At 39.7% G+C, this 18114-nt stretch overlaps 1 protein-coding gene and 1 long non-coding RNA gene across 5 annotated transcripts in view; both read left to right on the top strand.

The window, feature by feature from the left end:
- LOC6048585 (neuroligin-4, Y-linked) overlaps positions 1-10133 on the top strand; it is a 31541-nt gene extending 21408 nt beyond the window's left edge. Inside the window, exon 2 of the mRNA XM_038263410.1 lies at positions 8622-10133. Within this exon, the coding sequence (XP_038119338.1) occupies positions 8622-10102 (1481 nt within the window). The 3' untranslated portion in view covers positions 10103-10133. The remainder of the gene's footprint in view (positions 1-8621) is intronic.
- A 4277-nt stretch (positions 10134-14410) lies between these two features.
- Positions 14411-16036, top strand: LOC119770319. Of its 4 annotated transcripts, XR_005278774.1 has the most exons (3): positions 14411-15405; positions 15463-15629; positions 15679-16036. It is a non-coding gene; the product is annotated as an uncharacterized LOC119770319 (long non-coding RNA). The 4 variants fall into 4 exon arrangements; XR_005278773.1 differs by having other exon boundaries at positions 14411-15273; positions 15463-16036; XR_005278775.1 differs by having other exon boundaries at positions 14411-15273; positions 15426-16036.
- The last annotated feature ends 2078 nt before the right edge of the window (positions 16037-18114 follow it).

The following is an 18114-nucleotide window of genomic DNA, read 5'->3' as shown; positions in this document are numbered from 1 at the left end:
AACGAAAGTCGCCGTCAACATCTTTTCACTTGGGCTAACGATTTCAAAGCGCTTAAGATATAAAATTGCTTCCAACTACCGGCAACATGTTCTTTTGCACATTAATTAGTAACTCACTTGAAAAATAATCCCGAAACATGTAAATAATTAGCAAGCCCCATCAAAAAAACAAACGCGCCAAGTCTTTTGACGTTTGAATTTCAACGACCCATTCCAATCGAAGGCTCAAGAATCCGAGCGAGAAGCGAAGGCAAATAAAGAACAAAGGGTGGCAGCGCCTGTTGGTGTGAGCCAGTGATGCCAGGAAACTTTCGATATAAATGCTACTTTTCGTGAGTGTTCGCTTAAAATTTCATCAATTTTGGCAGCACTAAGCAGGGCGGCGGAAGAAAAAAAAGAACTAATCTGAAAATTAGGAAAATGGGCGTGGCCCAATGCACTCGACTGATTAGAATGCAGTTGGGAAATAATTTTGAAATGCTTGTAAAAGGAACAGCTTAACTTTTAATAAAAGTGAACATGAACAGAAATGTTCACAAAAAGTTGCTCTACTCGTTGGTGTACTTGGTTTTAGTAAATTTCCAGGAACACTCCAGATTATCCAGCATCATTCAAACACGACCGCATATTAGGCTTAAAATGGGTATATTTCCCCTATCTATAGTAAAACGTGTAGAAACCCTTAGCTGTCTCAATTTTACTTTTGCTGCCATCATTTCAGGGTCGACTGTCGTACACGGACATAAACCTCCTTGTACAGGTCTTGCATCCTTCCGCCGCAACAAATTGCCATAATTCCGCAGCAAAATTGCTCTCCAAAAACTCCACGTATAGTAAAACTACTAGTCCGACCTTCGACGCATTCTGCCTGCCAGCCAGCCAGCCTGACATTTGTGAAGGAGCACAAGACCTTCGCCGAAAATCGTTCCCATAATCACGTGGCAGCAACTTTGTACCAACTATGTAGAAACCTCGGCGAATATTACACACACGAAACGTTTCGGGAGTCGGATATGATTTCCTCGAACTTGCCCAACTCGTGGAACAATCTAAACTATCCGAACGAAGTAAAAGTTTGTATCCTTGACTGTATCAGAAGGTTTCTTCAAAGTTGAAACACCGTTGGCTTGCTGACTGCCAAGGAAAGTCAACGCTAATGAAATTTATATACAGCAAATTGTTTCAGCTCGAAAATCAATATGCAAATTGTGATGTATACTGAATCCCTGTATTACATTTTTCATAGGGCACAAAATAAACACGCGACCCAAAACGAGGTGAACTGTTGTGTAGAGGTGAGGAGATTTTATTTGGGCGTTACACCAAGTTGTCGACTGATGGAGTTTTTGTTACTGTTGCTCCTTCAACAGTTCAATTTCGTTTTGTGTTATAATAATTTAAATAAATAAATATATTTTTCAAACTTCTAAACCTTCTTCAAAGTGATTTTTTGTTCTCGAATTTCCCCCCACAATTAGACGCCAACCGAACACTAAACAGCTACATAACCGTCCAAATTGGTTTTTAATTGAGCTGTTAAATTTAGTTATACCCACCAGCGCGAGTCCCCCCTCGGCATGAACTCAAAAGTTTGAATAATTTTCGCCACCGGTCGTCGGTTGTCGTCTGTTTCGTGACGGGTCACGTGGCTCCGTGCGGTTTTGCCGGACGAACCCGTTGCACCCATTAATCGCGACTCTCCTTCTTGCCCTTAGAGTATTGCGTGACTAATCTAATTGTGCGGCATGCAACACTTCTCTATAAAGTCCATCTTTGGTGACTAACGACTACTTGAGCAGGCAATAAATAGGCAAAACAATATTCTTCGAGTTGCATTTTGTAGAAAAGGTGCAACAAATTTCATAAATTTCATATAAACCCTTAAACGTCACATGGAAAGGAGAACCATAAAAAATTACCTTTTAAATTTAGCTGACTTCAGCTTAAATTTGATCTGGATTAACCAATTTAGAATCTGCAAAATAGCAGACCTTGAATACTCACCAAGTTACTTTGAGTCTATCTTTCTGTTCAGTTTGTCTTGTCTTGGGATTTTTTTTTCGTTTTTTTTACTTAGGGGGAGAGGGGGTAACATGCATCCTTGAGGCAAAATGCACCCCCTGCTTTTCATTGTATTTGGAAGAATTTTCCGGGAAAAAATCATAGAAATTGGAAGCTTAACATTGCTAAACCATGCTGGAAAAATTTGAGCATCGTAGTATAAAAACAGCTTAAGTTATTTGTAAAACAATAAAATGTTGTGTTTTCATCTAATTTTCATTGAACTTTCATTATGATTTTTGGACAGTATAAAAAGCATTTATTGATATTGTAAGTGTTGAAGTATATAGTGTTTGCCATAATCTTCATTATTCTGTAGATAAATTAGTCCAAAAAACATCAAAAAATGCATTTTTAATTAAATTTTCTGCAAAAAGCGTGGTCGGGGCAAAATGCACCGCTGTGAAGCTCCTTTGTAAAAACAGCGGTGTCATCTAGTGGTGACTAGTGAAAACTGCTTTAACCCGGTGCACCCCCACTAGAGGGCGCTCAATCTTGGGGTGATGTTTTCATTTTAACCTACAGCGAGTAAATTCCCACATTAACTCAGTGCGGACGTTACGCATCGGCGGCCGTTACTGATCGTGTGGTCCGCCCTAGAACCGCCCTGGCGAACCGAGGGCGGGCCGCCTGGGCGGTTGAAATTTGACATTTGAAATTTTTCAATTTCGTCCGCCCTCCATCCGCCTTGGCGTGCCATGAGCGCATCGCCTGGGCGGTTCAAACTGATCGCTGAAATGTTTCAATATCGTTCGCCTTTCAATCGCCGCGGCGAGCCAAAGGCTGATTGCCGTGGCGGTTTGCATCTGAAGGAATTTATTTCGAATTTGACATTTCAGTCAGTGTTCAACGAGCTTCGGTGGGTGTTGTTATTTAATCGGCGGCTACTGATTTTCGTTGTTAAGTTTGTGTTGGGAGAAGTGTTGTGTTGTTTAGATTGTTTACTTATGTAAACAAACAGTTGAAAGTGCGTTTGAAATAGTGATTGAAGGTTGTTTTGCAAGAATACTCGTTATTGTTGGTGTAATTTATGTGACACCCTTATAAATATTGTTGGCAGATGTGCAATCATTTGGAATACTTAGAATTTGATATGTTTCATTGTTGTTATGATTTGATTTATTCTTTTTGTATGTTTGTATGGAAATTTGGCGTACATTTTGGTAAAAGTATATCTTTCCCAGGAAACCTCTTGAAGAGTATCGAGGTGGCATTTACAAAGCGGATTTTGTGCCAATGTTTACTCAATTAATGTTAATGTTTTTTTGTGTGAATGTAAACACTCCAAAGGTTGCGGGTTCAGTGCCAGCAGTGGAGGCAATTAGTGGTGCAGAAGCGATTTTTGTCTTTGTTTTGTTTGACGTTTTTTAGGTGTGCATGATGCAGGACGTGGGTAGGAAGTAATTTCAATTATTTTCAATTATCAGTTCAGCGGCAACAATATCATTTAAAATGTGTTTAATTTTTTACAGCTTCCTGGATCATTTATAAATGAACTGCTTATATGTATTTATCTATTCTTCATTTGATTTATTTGAATGTTTATATCATTCCTATTCCTTGTCCTTTTTTCTACCATTCCTCCATACCATATATGATTAAATTTCATGAACTAACGACGATTACTGAAATAGCAATGGAACCATCTGAATTTTTTTTTCTTTAAAATATAATTATCTTTCTTCCAGCTTCCGGGAATCTTCTTCAATTATAATGCCTACATTTATCTATTCACTAGATGATTTATTTAAATGTTTATATCCTTCCTTATCCTATTCCTTTTCTTTCAGCAATGGAACCATCTGGAGCATTTGTCTGTTTAATTATAGTTGTTTTTGCAGCTTCCGGAATCATCTTTAAAATTACTGCTTATTTGTATTTATATTTTCACTGTAAGATTTATTTTTATATTCATATCTACCATTCCCCATACAATATATGATCAAATTGAATGACAAGAAAGGGCATGGGGTGTAATCTACTAGGATACTTTCTTCGGATTAGCTGCGCTTGTGTTTGATTAGATTAGAGTATGAATTGTTAACATTCAATACGTTGACTGTTTATATGTAAGTACCAATAATACATGAACATTTTAAATAATTTAGTTTTTAAGAATTAGTTAAAGAATTATTTTTATTATTATTAGGAAATGGAAAATCTTCGCAACAAGTTTGCTTATCAATATATTATTTTGTTTCTTTATTTTTTTCATCATTTCACCTCAGTGAACTAACAACGCACGTAAGATGTATTGAGAACAACATTATGTTGAAAATTATGTTTTTTTTTCATATTTTTTGTTTTATTTCTAAATTTCAGCACAAGAATCTACAAAGATCTGCATTTCTATATAGGCACTTTGTGTTTTTTTCAGTTTTAGATGAACTTAAAAAAACACTATCAGAATCCTGAAGGAACCTGAACGGGTATTCTGCTTGGGCTGATGAAATATGTATGAATGGCGAATCGAGGGCGGGCCAAGGCGGTTGGGGCATTTTGGGCGGATGAACTTTATATAGGGGCGGATCGGGGCGAGCCGCTGGCGGACCAACCTATAGGGGCGGCTGAACCGTATATGAAAGGCGCATCAAGGGCGAGTCAAGGCGGTTGGGGCTTTTTGGGCGGATGAATTGTATATGGGGGGCGTATCAAGGGCGACCCGCTGGCGAACCAACCTACAGGGGCGGCTGAACCGTATATGAGAGGCGCATCAAGGGCGAGCAAAGGCGGTTGGGGCTTTTTGGGCGGATGAATTTTATATGGGGGGCGTATCAAGGGCGACTCGCTGGCGAACCAACCTACAAGGGCGGCTGAACCGTATATGAAAGGCGCATCAAGGGCGAGCCAAGGCGGTTGGGGCTTTTTGGGCGGATGAACTTTATATAGGGGGCGGATCGGGGGCGAGCCACTGGCGGACCATCTTACAGGGGCGGACGAACCGTATATGAAAGGCGGGTCGAGGGCGAGCCACGGCGGTTGGGGCTTTTTAGGCGGATGAACTTTCTATGGAAGGCGTATCGAGGGCGACCCGCTGGCGGACCATCCTATAGGGGTGGTTGAACCATACAAAACGGCGTATGTAGGGCGGATGAACGGCGGGTGAAACATTTCAAGGCAAACCTGGGCGACCCCGGGGCGAGTCGCTGGCGGACCAACGTCACGATAAAAAAAACTGATCGTGCGCCAAATTGTTGCAAATTTTATCCGCCTGCGGGTCGCCCGTGGTCCGCCAAATCAAACGCTGGCGGATCGCCAGAGCGGTTTGGCGGTCCGCCAGCGAACCGCTGGCGGGCTGCCCAGTCAATGTGGGTTGGTTTGAAATTTGAAATTGTTTTATTTCATCATAAAATCGACATTAGGGGGAGAGGGGGTAATATGCACCCCCTAAGGGAAAACTGTGATTTCTCAACCATTACAGCATTACTGTGGAAGAATTTTGTTCGATGTTCTTAAACAACTAATATTCTTCGTCATCCATGTGAAAAAAGTCTTAAAAAACCTCAAAATTGTTCGAAAATATCAAATTTTTAAAAACATTTCTGATTCATTTCAAACAACCATGCGGGGCAATACGCACCGCAACATTGGGGCAAAATGCACTACAACAACGGGGCAAAATGCACCACAACATGGGGCAAAATGCACCGGATAAAGGCAGTTTTCACTAGTCACCACTAGATGACACCGCTGTTTTTACAAAGGAGCTTCACAGCGGTGCATTTTGCCCCGACCACGCTTTTGCAGAAAATTTAATTAAAATGCATTTTTGATGTTTTTGGACTCATATATCTACAGAATAGTGAAGCTTATGGCAAAACTATACACCTCAACATTTACAATAACAATAAATGTTTTTTATATTGTCCAAAAATCATAAAGAAACTTCAATGAAAATTAGATGAAAACACAACATTTTAAAGTTTTGCAAATAACTTAAGCTGTTTTTACACTACGACGCTCAAATTTTTCCAGCATAGCTTAGCAGTATTAAGCTTCCAATTTCTATGATTTTTTCCCCGGAAAATTCTTCCAAATACCGAGAAAAGCAGGGGGTGCATTTTGCCCCGGGGGTGCATATTACCCCCTCTCCCCCTAATAGTAAATTATACCATTTTCAGGTAAGAAATAAACAGCTTAATTGATATAAACGAAAATATTTTTGTGATGGCCGATTTAACCTGTTCATTATCTGATTCAAAATAAGGGAATACACTCAACCCCCGGTGGTTGGTCACTTTTTCGTTTGACACTTTTTTAGTTTGTACCCCGTTGGTTGGTCAAAGTCAAACTAAAAAGTGACGAACTGTCACTTTTACTCGCCGCTCACGCACACTATCAAAACAAACGTTTGGTAGTGTGTGTGAACTCCGTGTAAAAGGGGTGTCAAACTAAAAAGTGACCCCGTTCGTTTGACAACAGTTGGTGTCAAACCATCGGGGTTTGAGTGTATTTTAATCAACCAAAACCTGACTAATCAATTGAGAATGTCGATTATTCAAGTGGACAAATATTAGCAAAAAAAATCAAAAGGTCAGTCGATAGAACATTTTATTTCTTACCTCCTGTTAACTTTATTTTATTCCAAAAGATCAATTTTCTTTTAAAAAACCTTAAAATAGTTTTCACTCCCCTTTTCACTTATCGCGCAAAAACGTAAACGTAACCTTGCACCAAAGTTCTCCTACTCGAATGTAGGTGGCGAATAGAGTTTTTAGCTTTGGTTTTGGGGGCCTATTGTTGTGGTGCATTTTGTCCCGTTGTTGTAGTGCATTTTGCCCCAATGTTGTAGTGCATATTGCCCCGCACGGTTATTCGAAATGAATCAAAAATGTGTTTAGAAATTTGATGTTTTCGAACAATTTTGAGGTTTTTAACGACTTTTTTCACATGGATGACGAAGAACAATAGTTGTTTTAGAACATCGAACAAAATTCTTCCACAGTAATGCTGTAATGGTTGAGAAATCACAGATTTCCCTTAGGGGGTGCATATTACCCCCTCTACCCCTATTTTCAACATCGAATTCGAGCTCTGAGACCCCATTTTAGTCAAATTTGACTGGTTGATTGCATGTAACATTACAAAGTGCATTTTTTCAATAATTTGTCATCATTTTGGCCGCCATCTTGGAATAGAAAATTCTAAATCACTTCAGAGTAGTTTAAGGGTCTAAAGCTAAACAATCAAAAATAAGACAACGAAAAGATTTTGATTCGATTATCCGAAGTGAGATTTTGCCAAGGCCTTCGGATAATCGAGTCTGGACTGTATTTTAAGTATTTTAAGTATCTTGAGTATTTTAAGTATTTTAAGTATTTTAAGTATTTTAAGTATCTTGAGTATTTTAAGTATTTTAAGTATTTTAAGTATTTTAAGTATTTTAAGTATTTTAAGTATTTTAAGTATTTTAAATATTTTAAGTATTTTAAGTACTTTAAGTATTTTAAGTATTTTAAGTATTTTAAATATTTTAAATATTTTAAGTTTTTTAAGTACTTTAAGTATTTGAAGTATTTTAAGTATTTTAAGTATTTTAAGTATTTTAAGTATTTTAAGTATTTTAAGCATTTTAAGTATTTTAAGTATTTTTAATATTTTAAGTATTTTAGGTTTTTTAAAGTATTTTAAGTATTTTTTGTTAAACATAGATTTGTTTGGTTGTTTTATATTTTTGTGTTGTTTTGTTAAATAGAACCAGCTTTGAAAGCAGCAATAGAAAAAAAATCGATTAACTTTTTAGCTAGATTTTCTAGCTTTATAAACTGGTTTGAACTGTCAAATTCACGTTTTTTTAGGGATTTTAATTTTGTAAGTAGTATGATGAAAAAATGCCTTTAGACATTTAGTCTTAAAATGCGAATTTGAACAAATCCTTTATTTTAGTATTTTAATGTTTATTACTTTAATCACAATTGTGTTCCCCAACAAGTTTACTTATTAATCAATTTAGGGCAATACAAGCCATTATGCAGATAACAACCATCAAAAGATAAAAAAAAAATTTTGAATTTCGAATGAGCTCAAGGCCTACTTGCATTCCAATAAAAAAGAAATATTTTTTAAGGAAAGCTATATTTAAGACCAATTTGAACAAAAATGCTTGCGGTACAAGTTTACAAATTGTTTTCCTATCAAGTCAAGTAAGCATAGGGAAATTATCCTAATTGATTCACAAGTTAGTGAATCAATTGTGTAATATTAATCTTGTTCTTATTCACGTTGGCTGAAGGTGTCATTCGACCCATATAGGTCATTAGGTTACTTGAAGTTTAATTAGTTTTTAGTCACGAAAATCAATTAAGTTGAAATTCTATGTTGATTTTGTAGATGTCCAAAGAAATCATTCTACCTAATGATTACATTTTAGACACGCACAGCCCGGTAAATGTGCTCTTGAAGTACTTCTTGAACGACTTTAATTGAATTATCCAGATGAAGAATTCATTGAATGGTCTAATTACATCCCCAAAACCAACAACAAGACTTAGTCACGTGATCAAACTACATATTCTCAACATGCAAGAGACACTAATGTAACTTCTTTCTCCTTTCCCCAGCGACGATGCCAACCGAGGGCTACTCGGTGCTGGTTTGGTTCCCCACCGGTGACTTTGACGGGGACACCCCGTTTATGCTGAACCCGTTCCAGATGGTGTTCAAGCAGAAGCTGATCGTCATCACGGTGCAGTACCGGTTGGGGATCTTTGGCTTCCTGACCACGATGGACGGCGAGGCGCCGGGGAACTTTGGCCTGATGGACCAATCGGCGGCGCTGCTGTGGATCAAGCGGAACGTCAAGCTGTTCAACGGGAACGAGGCGTCGGTGACGTTGGTGGGCCATGGGACGGGTGGAGTTTGTGTGGGGTTGCATCTGACGTCGGGGGAGTGGACGGAGGAGATGTTCCACAAGGCGATTATCATGTCCGGGAGCGTGCTGCTGGATTCGATGGTCAAGATGCCGAGCTATTATGGACCGGCGTTGGACGAGATTGCGACGGCGTTCGGATGCTTTCGGAAGCCGACGTCCAGTTTGGTTGATTGCTTGAGGCGCGTTGGAGGGCAGATTTTGGCGGAGAATTCTCCGGTCGTTGATTGGGGTCCGGTTGTGGACAGCGGGTTGAGTAACATTACGACACCGTTTATACCGGAGTTACCGATGATGTTGGTGCACCAGGGCAAGCTGAGGAAGGTTCCGCTGTTGATTGGCCATACGGACATGGAGGAGGGCCTGGAGTTGGCTATGGGTGACATGCTGGAGCACGGGATTGGAGCGGAGATGTTTGAGACGTTGCTGGGGGATGCCGTAATGATGGACCTCTCTCAGGTGGAGTTTAACGATACGGTTTGCGGGGGCAACATGGAGTCCGTGCTGGAAGCCGTCCACTACCAGTACAAACCGTACCCGGCTACAACGGATCCGATGATTTTAAGGAGGCGATACATTGAGTTCGCAACGGAACGCAAGTACGTTGCGCCGACGATCGAACTGGCAATGCACATGAGTCAGCAGGCTGAAACGTACGTGTACCGGTTCGACATCAAGCCCCGAACGGAAGCCGCCGTCAAGGACATTCCCGACTGGATGGGCGTGCCGCACAACTTTGAGCTGATCTTCCTTTGGGGTCTTCCGTACTGGCTGGCGCTGGCCGACCAGATGCAGTGGGACAGCGCGGACAAACGCGTCGCGGACATCGTCATGACGCTGTGGGCCAACTTTGCAAAGTACACCAACCCAACGCAGGTCGGCGTGTACATCAAGTGGGATCAGTTCACGATGGACGAGCCGGGCGTGCTGATCATCGATCGTTCGTTCAACATGTCCGACCACACCACGATGAGCTTCAGCGCGGTCAAATTCTGGAACCATTACTACCCGAACGTGATCAGCTTTGCGGCGCAGTGCTGCAACGCGACGTACGCGGCCGACGGCGCTCCGCCGATGTTTAGTAGTTCCCTAGTTGGTAGTGTGCTAGTAGTGAATTTTATATTGTTACAATCATTTATTTATATGCAAATAGAGTATTTTTTCCAGACGTAACCAGACGGGAGCGAAAGCTGGGACAAATTGACGGGGGTTGGCTCACAGTTATTGTATCACAGCCCTTTACAAATGAGCAGTTCTCCACGAAACCGGAAATGGATTACGTTTTCTCACTCCGGCAGGCGACAGAACATGAGGGTCTCTATTGCAAGTTTCTGCTCGAACCTAGGAGTCCAGAGGCTTGAATGCCTTGAATGGGGAGAGCGCCCAAACCTATTTTAACTTCAAGGAACCTTCCACCCCGAACTGATCAGGCTTGGTTTAGTGTGATATAGCAGGGAGACGACTCCCACGCCTGGAATGACTTAACGGCTTAACAACAACTAAGGCCGGGACCGACGTTTTACTTCCCCATCCGATGGAAGGTTGGAGCAGACGGCTTATCTAATAAGTCTCAACTTTTCAACTTGTGACGTCTCGGGAACAAATCGTTCGGTTTTGTAAATATTTCTGCTTTTTTCATCGAAAATAATTACGAGATGAAAACTGAGGGGTTATTGATAACATTGCGAAAAACTCTTATTTTTTACTATGGTTAAATTGGGAGGATGACCTCAGTAACCAGAAGTTCGATCATTTATTTATCCGTAATTTTTTTCAAGAATATTCTGCACTCAACCCCCGGTGGACTTTTCGATTGCAAATTCAATTTTACTTTCAAAAATATATTTTCCAAAAACTTTTTTTTAACTCATACTTTCTAATCTATATTTTGCACCATCACGTACATTAACTTGAAATATGTCTTTGTAGTCCTAAAAATTTCAAAAATTAAAAATACAGATTTGGAATTTTGATTGTTAGTGTAAAAAAGGGATATTTTTCTCGTGTACCAATTTTTTGCCTTTCTTACTAAAGAAAGGTATAGGTTTTACTTTATGGCTGGACCTGGACGTCATTTTCATCTTCGTAAATAAGACGATACAGCATGAATATTAATCGGAAAAATCGACAAAAAATCACACTGCATTGATTGTCGACGCTCTATCGATTCACCTTGACAGAACTCGCCTATCTCCAACCCTCGAATTTTGAGAAAATAAATTCCGTGGAGATCGAGTGATGTTCGTATGTGGTAAAATTTTGCCAAATTTTATGTCGCGTCGTTCTCAGCTCCCATGAAAGCTAGTGTGTAATACGAAGAAGTCCGGATTTTTTAGAAAAGATGTGCTCGGTTTGAGTTCTAGATGATAAAAGGGAAAGATTTATTCAACCTCACAGCGAAGTCGTTTCAGAACGTTACGCTCTACGTTTGACATTTGCGTTCTAATTTAGTACAACGAACGAGGGGTGTACATAACAACTCCTCCCTCTTTTAGCAAGAAAGATTTCTAATGAATACAATTCAATTTAGTTAATTTATCTGAACGAATTTGTTTTTTTCTCCTAATTCTCTGATATCACTTTTAATGATTATTTAATTTAAAAAAAATCCTAGTCTTCTGAATTCACTAATTATATTGATAATTCAAATCATGAATCGGCTTTCTGAGCCTTTTTGATCTACGTGGATACTCTTCAGGCAATTCTGCCGTAAGCGCACTTCTTTTTCTTCTTTTCCTCCAGCCATCACCGGAAATCCTCGAAATTCTTCTTCCGAACTAATATCTGCTGCAGTCGTACAAACTGCTTCCTCCTCGCCCTCGTATTCGCCGTGCACCACCGGAAACAGGTGCACATTCGGGCGCTCCTTACGCTCGTGATGGGGTTTAAGCTGCATCTTGTGGGCCATCACCCGAGCGCTTCCAACCGACACCTGGAATAAGTTTTGGAAAATTGTTTTAGAAAATGTGCTCTAATCCATTTGTTTGGGATATGCGCATTATGGTTTTTGTACCATACAACATCCCCTGGAATCAGATCTTTTAAAAAGTCATTAGAAACTTCCACATCCCTAAGACAATCATCTAGGTTTTCATCAGGCGAGGATTGTTGCTTGAAAAGATGCTGCTTATAATTGTTTTTGGGATTAAGTAAATCAAGCAAAGTTTTAGGTTTATAATTGAACACCTTTTCCGCAGGAAGTTGCCCGATACTAGAAACTACATTGTTCCTATAATTCATCAAAAACAAACTAATCTGGTTCTCCAAATCAATCTCAGCCATTGCAGGTTCTAGTAAAAACTTCTTTAAAACATCCTTCGCAGTTCTCACCAGCCTTTCAGCTTGGCCATTACTAGATGGATTATATGGTGGACTTTTCAACACCTTAATGCCCTGTTTTTCAAGAAATGAAACAAATGCATGAGAATTAAATGGAGGACCGCCGTCCGATACCAAAACATCTGGTAACCCAAATCTTGCAAAATATGCAACCAATTTCTGCAATACTTTGGCACAATCCGTACCTTTCTTCATCCACTCAATCTCTAACCACTTTGTGTTTGAATCCACAATTAAAAGAAAATTGCTATGAGAAAAATGGAAAAAATCAATATGTATCCTACTAAATGGTCTTGTTGTTGGAGTCCACTGAGACAAAATTTTTGGTTTTGGCACCACTGCCATGCTAGCGCATACATCACAAGTTGAGACAAAGCTTTCAATATCTTTGTTTATACCAAACCAATAGACATGTTTTCGTGCTAACTGTTTCATTTTCACTATCCCTGCGTGATTGGCATGCAAAAGTGTCAAAATTCCGCTTTGCATTAAACGTGGTATAACTACCCTGTCCTGGTACAAAACGCACCCTTCAACTACTTCCAAGTCTTTCTGATTTGCAAAAACGTCCATTAAGCGTTTGTCAAACTTAAGCGGCCAACCATCACGCAGATAGTTAATAATTTGTTGTAAATAAACGTCGTCCTTTGTCACCTTCGCAACCATAACATAATCTATTGGCAATGTGTTACTGAAATTTATGCTCCGAACAAAATCTTGATCTAACTCAGCAGGCACCGCCTGCTCCAATGGAAATCGCGAACAAAAATCCGCATTTCCCATTTTCGCAGAAGGCCTGTATCTGAGCTCAAACTTGTAAATGGACAGCTCCAAAATATAGCGTTGAAGTCTCGTTACAAATATTGAGTTTTTGCCCTCCTTGCCGAAAATCCCCAGTAAGGGTTTGTGATCAGTGTAAGCAATAAACTCTTGTCCAAATAAATATTTATGAAATTTCTTAATAGTACAAACTAATGCCAAAGCTTCCAAATGCAGAATTGGATACTTTTTTGTGCGTCATCTAAACTAAAAGAGGTAAAACTAATTGGTTTTTCAACCTTGTCAATTACATGAGCAATTACTCCTCCCAGACCATAGCCCGAGGCGTCAGACACCACAACAATTTCTTTATGGGGATCATAAAACTCCAAAATATTGGCTTTAATCAAAGATTGTTTACTTTCTTGAAATGCCGTGTCACAATCATGACTCCAGACAAATTTAACATTTTTCCTCAACAAATTGTAGAGATGATATAACTTGGAAGATAAATTAGGCACAAATCTGTTATAATAATTAATCAATCCCAAATAAGACTTTAATTCATGTACATTTGTAGGCACTTTAGCTTTTTGTATAGTTGAAATTTTGTCAGGGCTGGTCATTAAACCTTTCTCCCCAATAATATGTCCCAAATAATTTAATTCAGGCACAAAAAATTTGCACTTTTCCCAATTTACTTTGATGTTTGCCTTCGCAAGTCTGTCCAAAACAATTAACAGCTTCTGACGACAATCATCAACATTCTCTCCTGCTATTAACACATCATCCAAGTAACAGAAAACATTTTCAATGCCACCCAATATTTGGTCCATGACAAATTGAAAAATTGACGCGCTAGGAGAAGCCCCCTGTGGTAAACGGTTATATGTAAACAAACCTTTAATAGTATTAATAACCATAAATTTTCTGGACCTCTCCGATAAAGCAAGTTGAGTATAAGCTCCCTCCAAATCCAAACAACAAAAACCTTGCAATTTGCCAATTTAGCAAATAAATCACATGCAACCGGCAAAGGATAGGAATTTGGAACCAACACCTTGTTGATTGAGACCCTGCAGTCAATCACCAATCTAATCTGATTATCTTTTTTCATTACAACAATAACAGGAGACGCCCAGTCACTCGACTTTACCGGAGTTATCACATTTTGTTTCTCCAATCGATCTATCACATTGTTTCAAAGGTTTGTCAAAAAGAGTAAAATATTGGCTCTTGCCCATCACAGTAACCGTAGAACCACAATCTACTTCCATCGACACCAAAATATCATCAAGTTTGACATTCATCAAACATGGCTCACTAATCTTATTAATGGACTCCACACACACACTGCAATTCACCTGAGTTCCATTCGAGTAACTATCATCGCTGTCACTTCCAGCCATGTCGCCAGCTGTTGTCAATCGACCCATCATGTCCGTGAGCTGCTTCTCTGAACTGGTTCCAGGTTTCGCTAGATCTACAAATTTGACCACATCACGCTTCAAATTCTTGAGAGTAAAACACTTGCGTTTCACATGGCCAGGAACCCCGCAATATTCACAGACTACCACAGATTCCTCTTCTAACTCTGGCTGAGAACCTTGCCCATATCTACTGTTTGATTCATTATTTCTAAAATTTTTGTTATTGTAACGGTTCGGTTGTTGATTGTTTCTGTTGTTGTTGTTTGTGTGATTGTCATTGCGATTATTGTATTGTGTGTTGTATCTGCCAGAATAGCGATGATTTTGATTACGATGATAAAAATTGTTCGCATCACGTCTGTAGTTATTATTATTGTTGTTATTTTGTGACTGTGAGTTTTGCCTAATGTACGGACGAAAACCTAATCTCTCATGCACCGATCTACGAAAGTTGTTCACTTGCCCAGAAGAACGAAAATTATGTTGTTGTGGAGAATATTGATCGATAAACCCGACAGGAAGATTATAATAATTGAAGTTGTTGTTGTTATTGTTCAATGCATGCGCGTTATCCCTGGCTATATTCCACGTCGTAATTAGTTTATCCATTTTATCTAACGTTAAACCTTCCTCCTTCAACAACATTTCCTTCAACCGATCATCCCTTAAGCCCGCCAAAATGCGGTCTTGGATGGCCACATCACGAAAGGCACCGAAACCACAAAAATCCGCCTGCAGCTTGACGGCCTGTACAAATTCTTCTGCCGTTTCGTCAGGCTGCTGATTACGCAGACTCAACCGGAATCTTTGAACAAGGTCAGGTTCTACCCTATCTAGCTTCAATTTAAGTTTGGCTTCAATATCGTTGAAGGTTGCATTGGCCAAATCCTTCTCATTATAAATCGTTTTAAGTTGAGTAAATAGATAAGGACCGCATAAATTCATAAAGTGAGCTTTTTGTTTTTTAGAATCTGTCAAGTCATTACCGTCGAATGTATATTTCAGACGGCAAATCCAGTCCGAAAACGAAGAACCCTTGCGGAACGGCTCGATGGATGAAACCATGCCTCCTTGGCTCATTTCAACAAACTTCAATCAATAGTTTTTAAAAAAAATCAAAAAAAAAACACAAGGAGACCTATTAGTCTGGCTCAAAATCAATATATATAAAGGTTTGAAGTGACTCACCCACACAGCGGCAACTTAACCTCAAAAAATCAGCGCTTCCAGGTACTGCAACACGTGGCTCGTTCCCCGCTCACCCGTAGCGACAGAAATTACCAGCCGGTCACCTATCAGCTTCCGACAACGTCGAAATCATTTGGTTCTGTTCCGAAATCACCGGAAGGACAATCCACCGCCTCGTTGATGATTCCCGACACGTCACAAAAGGCAGAACACACCGCCCCGGCCAGAAAACACCAAAATGTCCGGCTCCTCGGATCGACCCTGTTAAAACAAAAGATTACATTCTTATTACTCTTCAAACAAAGATGTTAGACCTGCCGTAAACAGGCAGTCGTTAAAAATTAATTATTGTTATAGTTTCAATAATAAAAAAGAGGTTCTACACCACGAACACTGCACTTTTTTTTTTTGCTTAACCGTCTACAGAAAACTCCAAAAAAAACCACTTTTTCCACGCTCCGCGTCAGGGAAAGAAAACAAAATGGCTTCTCTTTTGTCTGCCCCTCGTGCGATTCCTTTTGTTCTTTCCTTCGTCAACTTGCTGCTTACCGACGTGTTCACACGGACAATTCTGTATTTTCTGGACAAATCGATTATCACCGACTGTCTTTTCACACGGACCAAATCCGTAGTCTTCCGGGACAATCGATTATCACCGACTGCCTTTTCCACACGAAACAAAAATTCCGCTGCTTCACGGGCCAATCAGTTATCACCGATTTCCCCGGTAACCAAAGAAAAATTTCTCCCAAATTTTCCTCCAACCGATGCGCTTGCCTACACCGATTTCCACCGAGGAAAACTGAGAAAACTCTTTTTTCCTCGTCGCCAATTAATACGAAGAAGTCCGGATTTTTTAGAAAAGATGTGCTCGGTTTGAGTTCTAGATGATAAAAGGGAAAGATTTATTCAACCTCACAGCGAAGTCGTTTCAGAACGTTACGCTCTACGTTTGACATTTGCGTTCTAATTTAGTACAACGAACGAGGGGTGTACATAACAGTGTGCTGAACCTGAGCGAGTTGCCGCTCAAATTTCGAAATATCCATCTGTTTTCGGATGTGACCAGACTTTTCAAAAAAATACACAGTTTTCAAATGAAAATATGGTCAAAATTTTTCATTTTCGTATCTTTTATTTATCTCAAAAATTGCATTTTTCGAGCTCTACAACCTTCCAAATTTTCATCCAGATTGATAATATGGTTCTGGAGTTAGAGCCGTTTGATTAACCTACCATAAGAAAAAATATCCCTAAAAAAAGGTAAAAGCCCACCTGGTGATCTTCGCCAACATTTTTCGTTTCTAATTTTTTCCGATATTTCTTCCTACATTAATAGTACAGACCATGAGTGAGCATCTGAAACAAATTTGACATCGATCGGCAATCCCGAACAATTTTTAGAACGATTTACTTTTTGCCTTTCTTACTAAAGAAAGGTATAGGTTTTACTTTATGGCTGGACTTCATTTTCATCTTCGTAAATAAGACGATACAGCATAAACATTAATAAAAAAAAGGTGCAGGTGGTTATGTTACACATGACCAGTATGACAAAGAACTTTGCAAGATGATTGTTGAAATTTTCGATTAGAATGTCCGGTCCAAATTCCCCTCTTATAATAACCGTCCTATCGAACTAAGGGGACGGAAATTGCAAGTGGAGCTGAAATAGAAATCGAAGTGAAATCAATTTACTTTCCTTCACCACTCGAAAGTTACCAAGATGCGGGAATTTTTTTTTGCAAGGCTGTTGCAAGCAATCGGCGGCAGTAAAGGAAATTTGAACAGCAGACATTAAAAACTACCCTTACAGGGCTCTTAATTATTACGAGATAGTTATTTTAAATTTCCAGAAACAGATTTTCGCAGTGGCACAAAAAAATGTGCATCGCAGTAATCTATTTATTACTTCCTGCCTAATAAGCAATATATTTTAACTGCTTAGTTTCAGATAATGGCCGAATGCAACTTTTTATGTCCAGTATCAAAAACCATAAAGTTTGATACCCATATTACCCCAACTCTTACGGTCCAGCAAATGTCCCCCCATCGGAACATCCGCGGGGCCTCCGGCCACTCCGGATTGTGGCCACTACTGCCGAAATGTCAAATTTCATGTCCAGTATCAAAAACCATAAAGTTTGATACCCATATTACCCCAACTCTTACGGTCCAGCAAATGTCCCCCCATCGGAACATCCGCGGGGCCTCCGGTCACTCCGGATTGTAACCACTTCTGCCGAAATGTCAAATTTCATGTCCAGTATCAAAAACCATAAAGTTTGATACCCATATTACCCCAACTCTTACGGTCCAGCAAATGTCCCCCCATCGGAACATCCGCGGGGCCTCCGGTCACTCCGGATTGTAACCACTTCTGCCGAAATGTCAAATTTCATGTCCAGTATCAAAAACCATAAAGTTTGATACCCATATTACCCCAACTCTTACGGTCCAGCAAATGTC

This window comes from Culex quinquefasciatus, chromosome 3 (assembly GCF_015732765.1).
Source record: "Culex quinquefasciatus strain JHB chromosome 3, VPISU_Cqui_1.0_pri_paternal, whole genome shotgun sequence".
Classification (NCBI taxonomy): Eukaryota; Metazoa; Arthropoda; class Insecta; order Diptera; family Culicidae; genus Culex; species Culex quinquefasciatus.
Note: the sequence above shows the minus strand (reverse complement) of the source record. Positions and strands in the feature narration are given on the sequence as shown.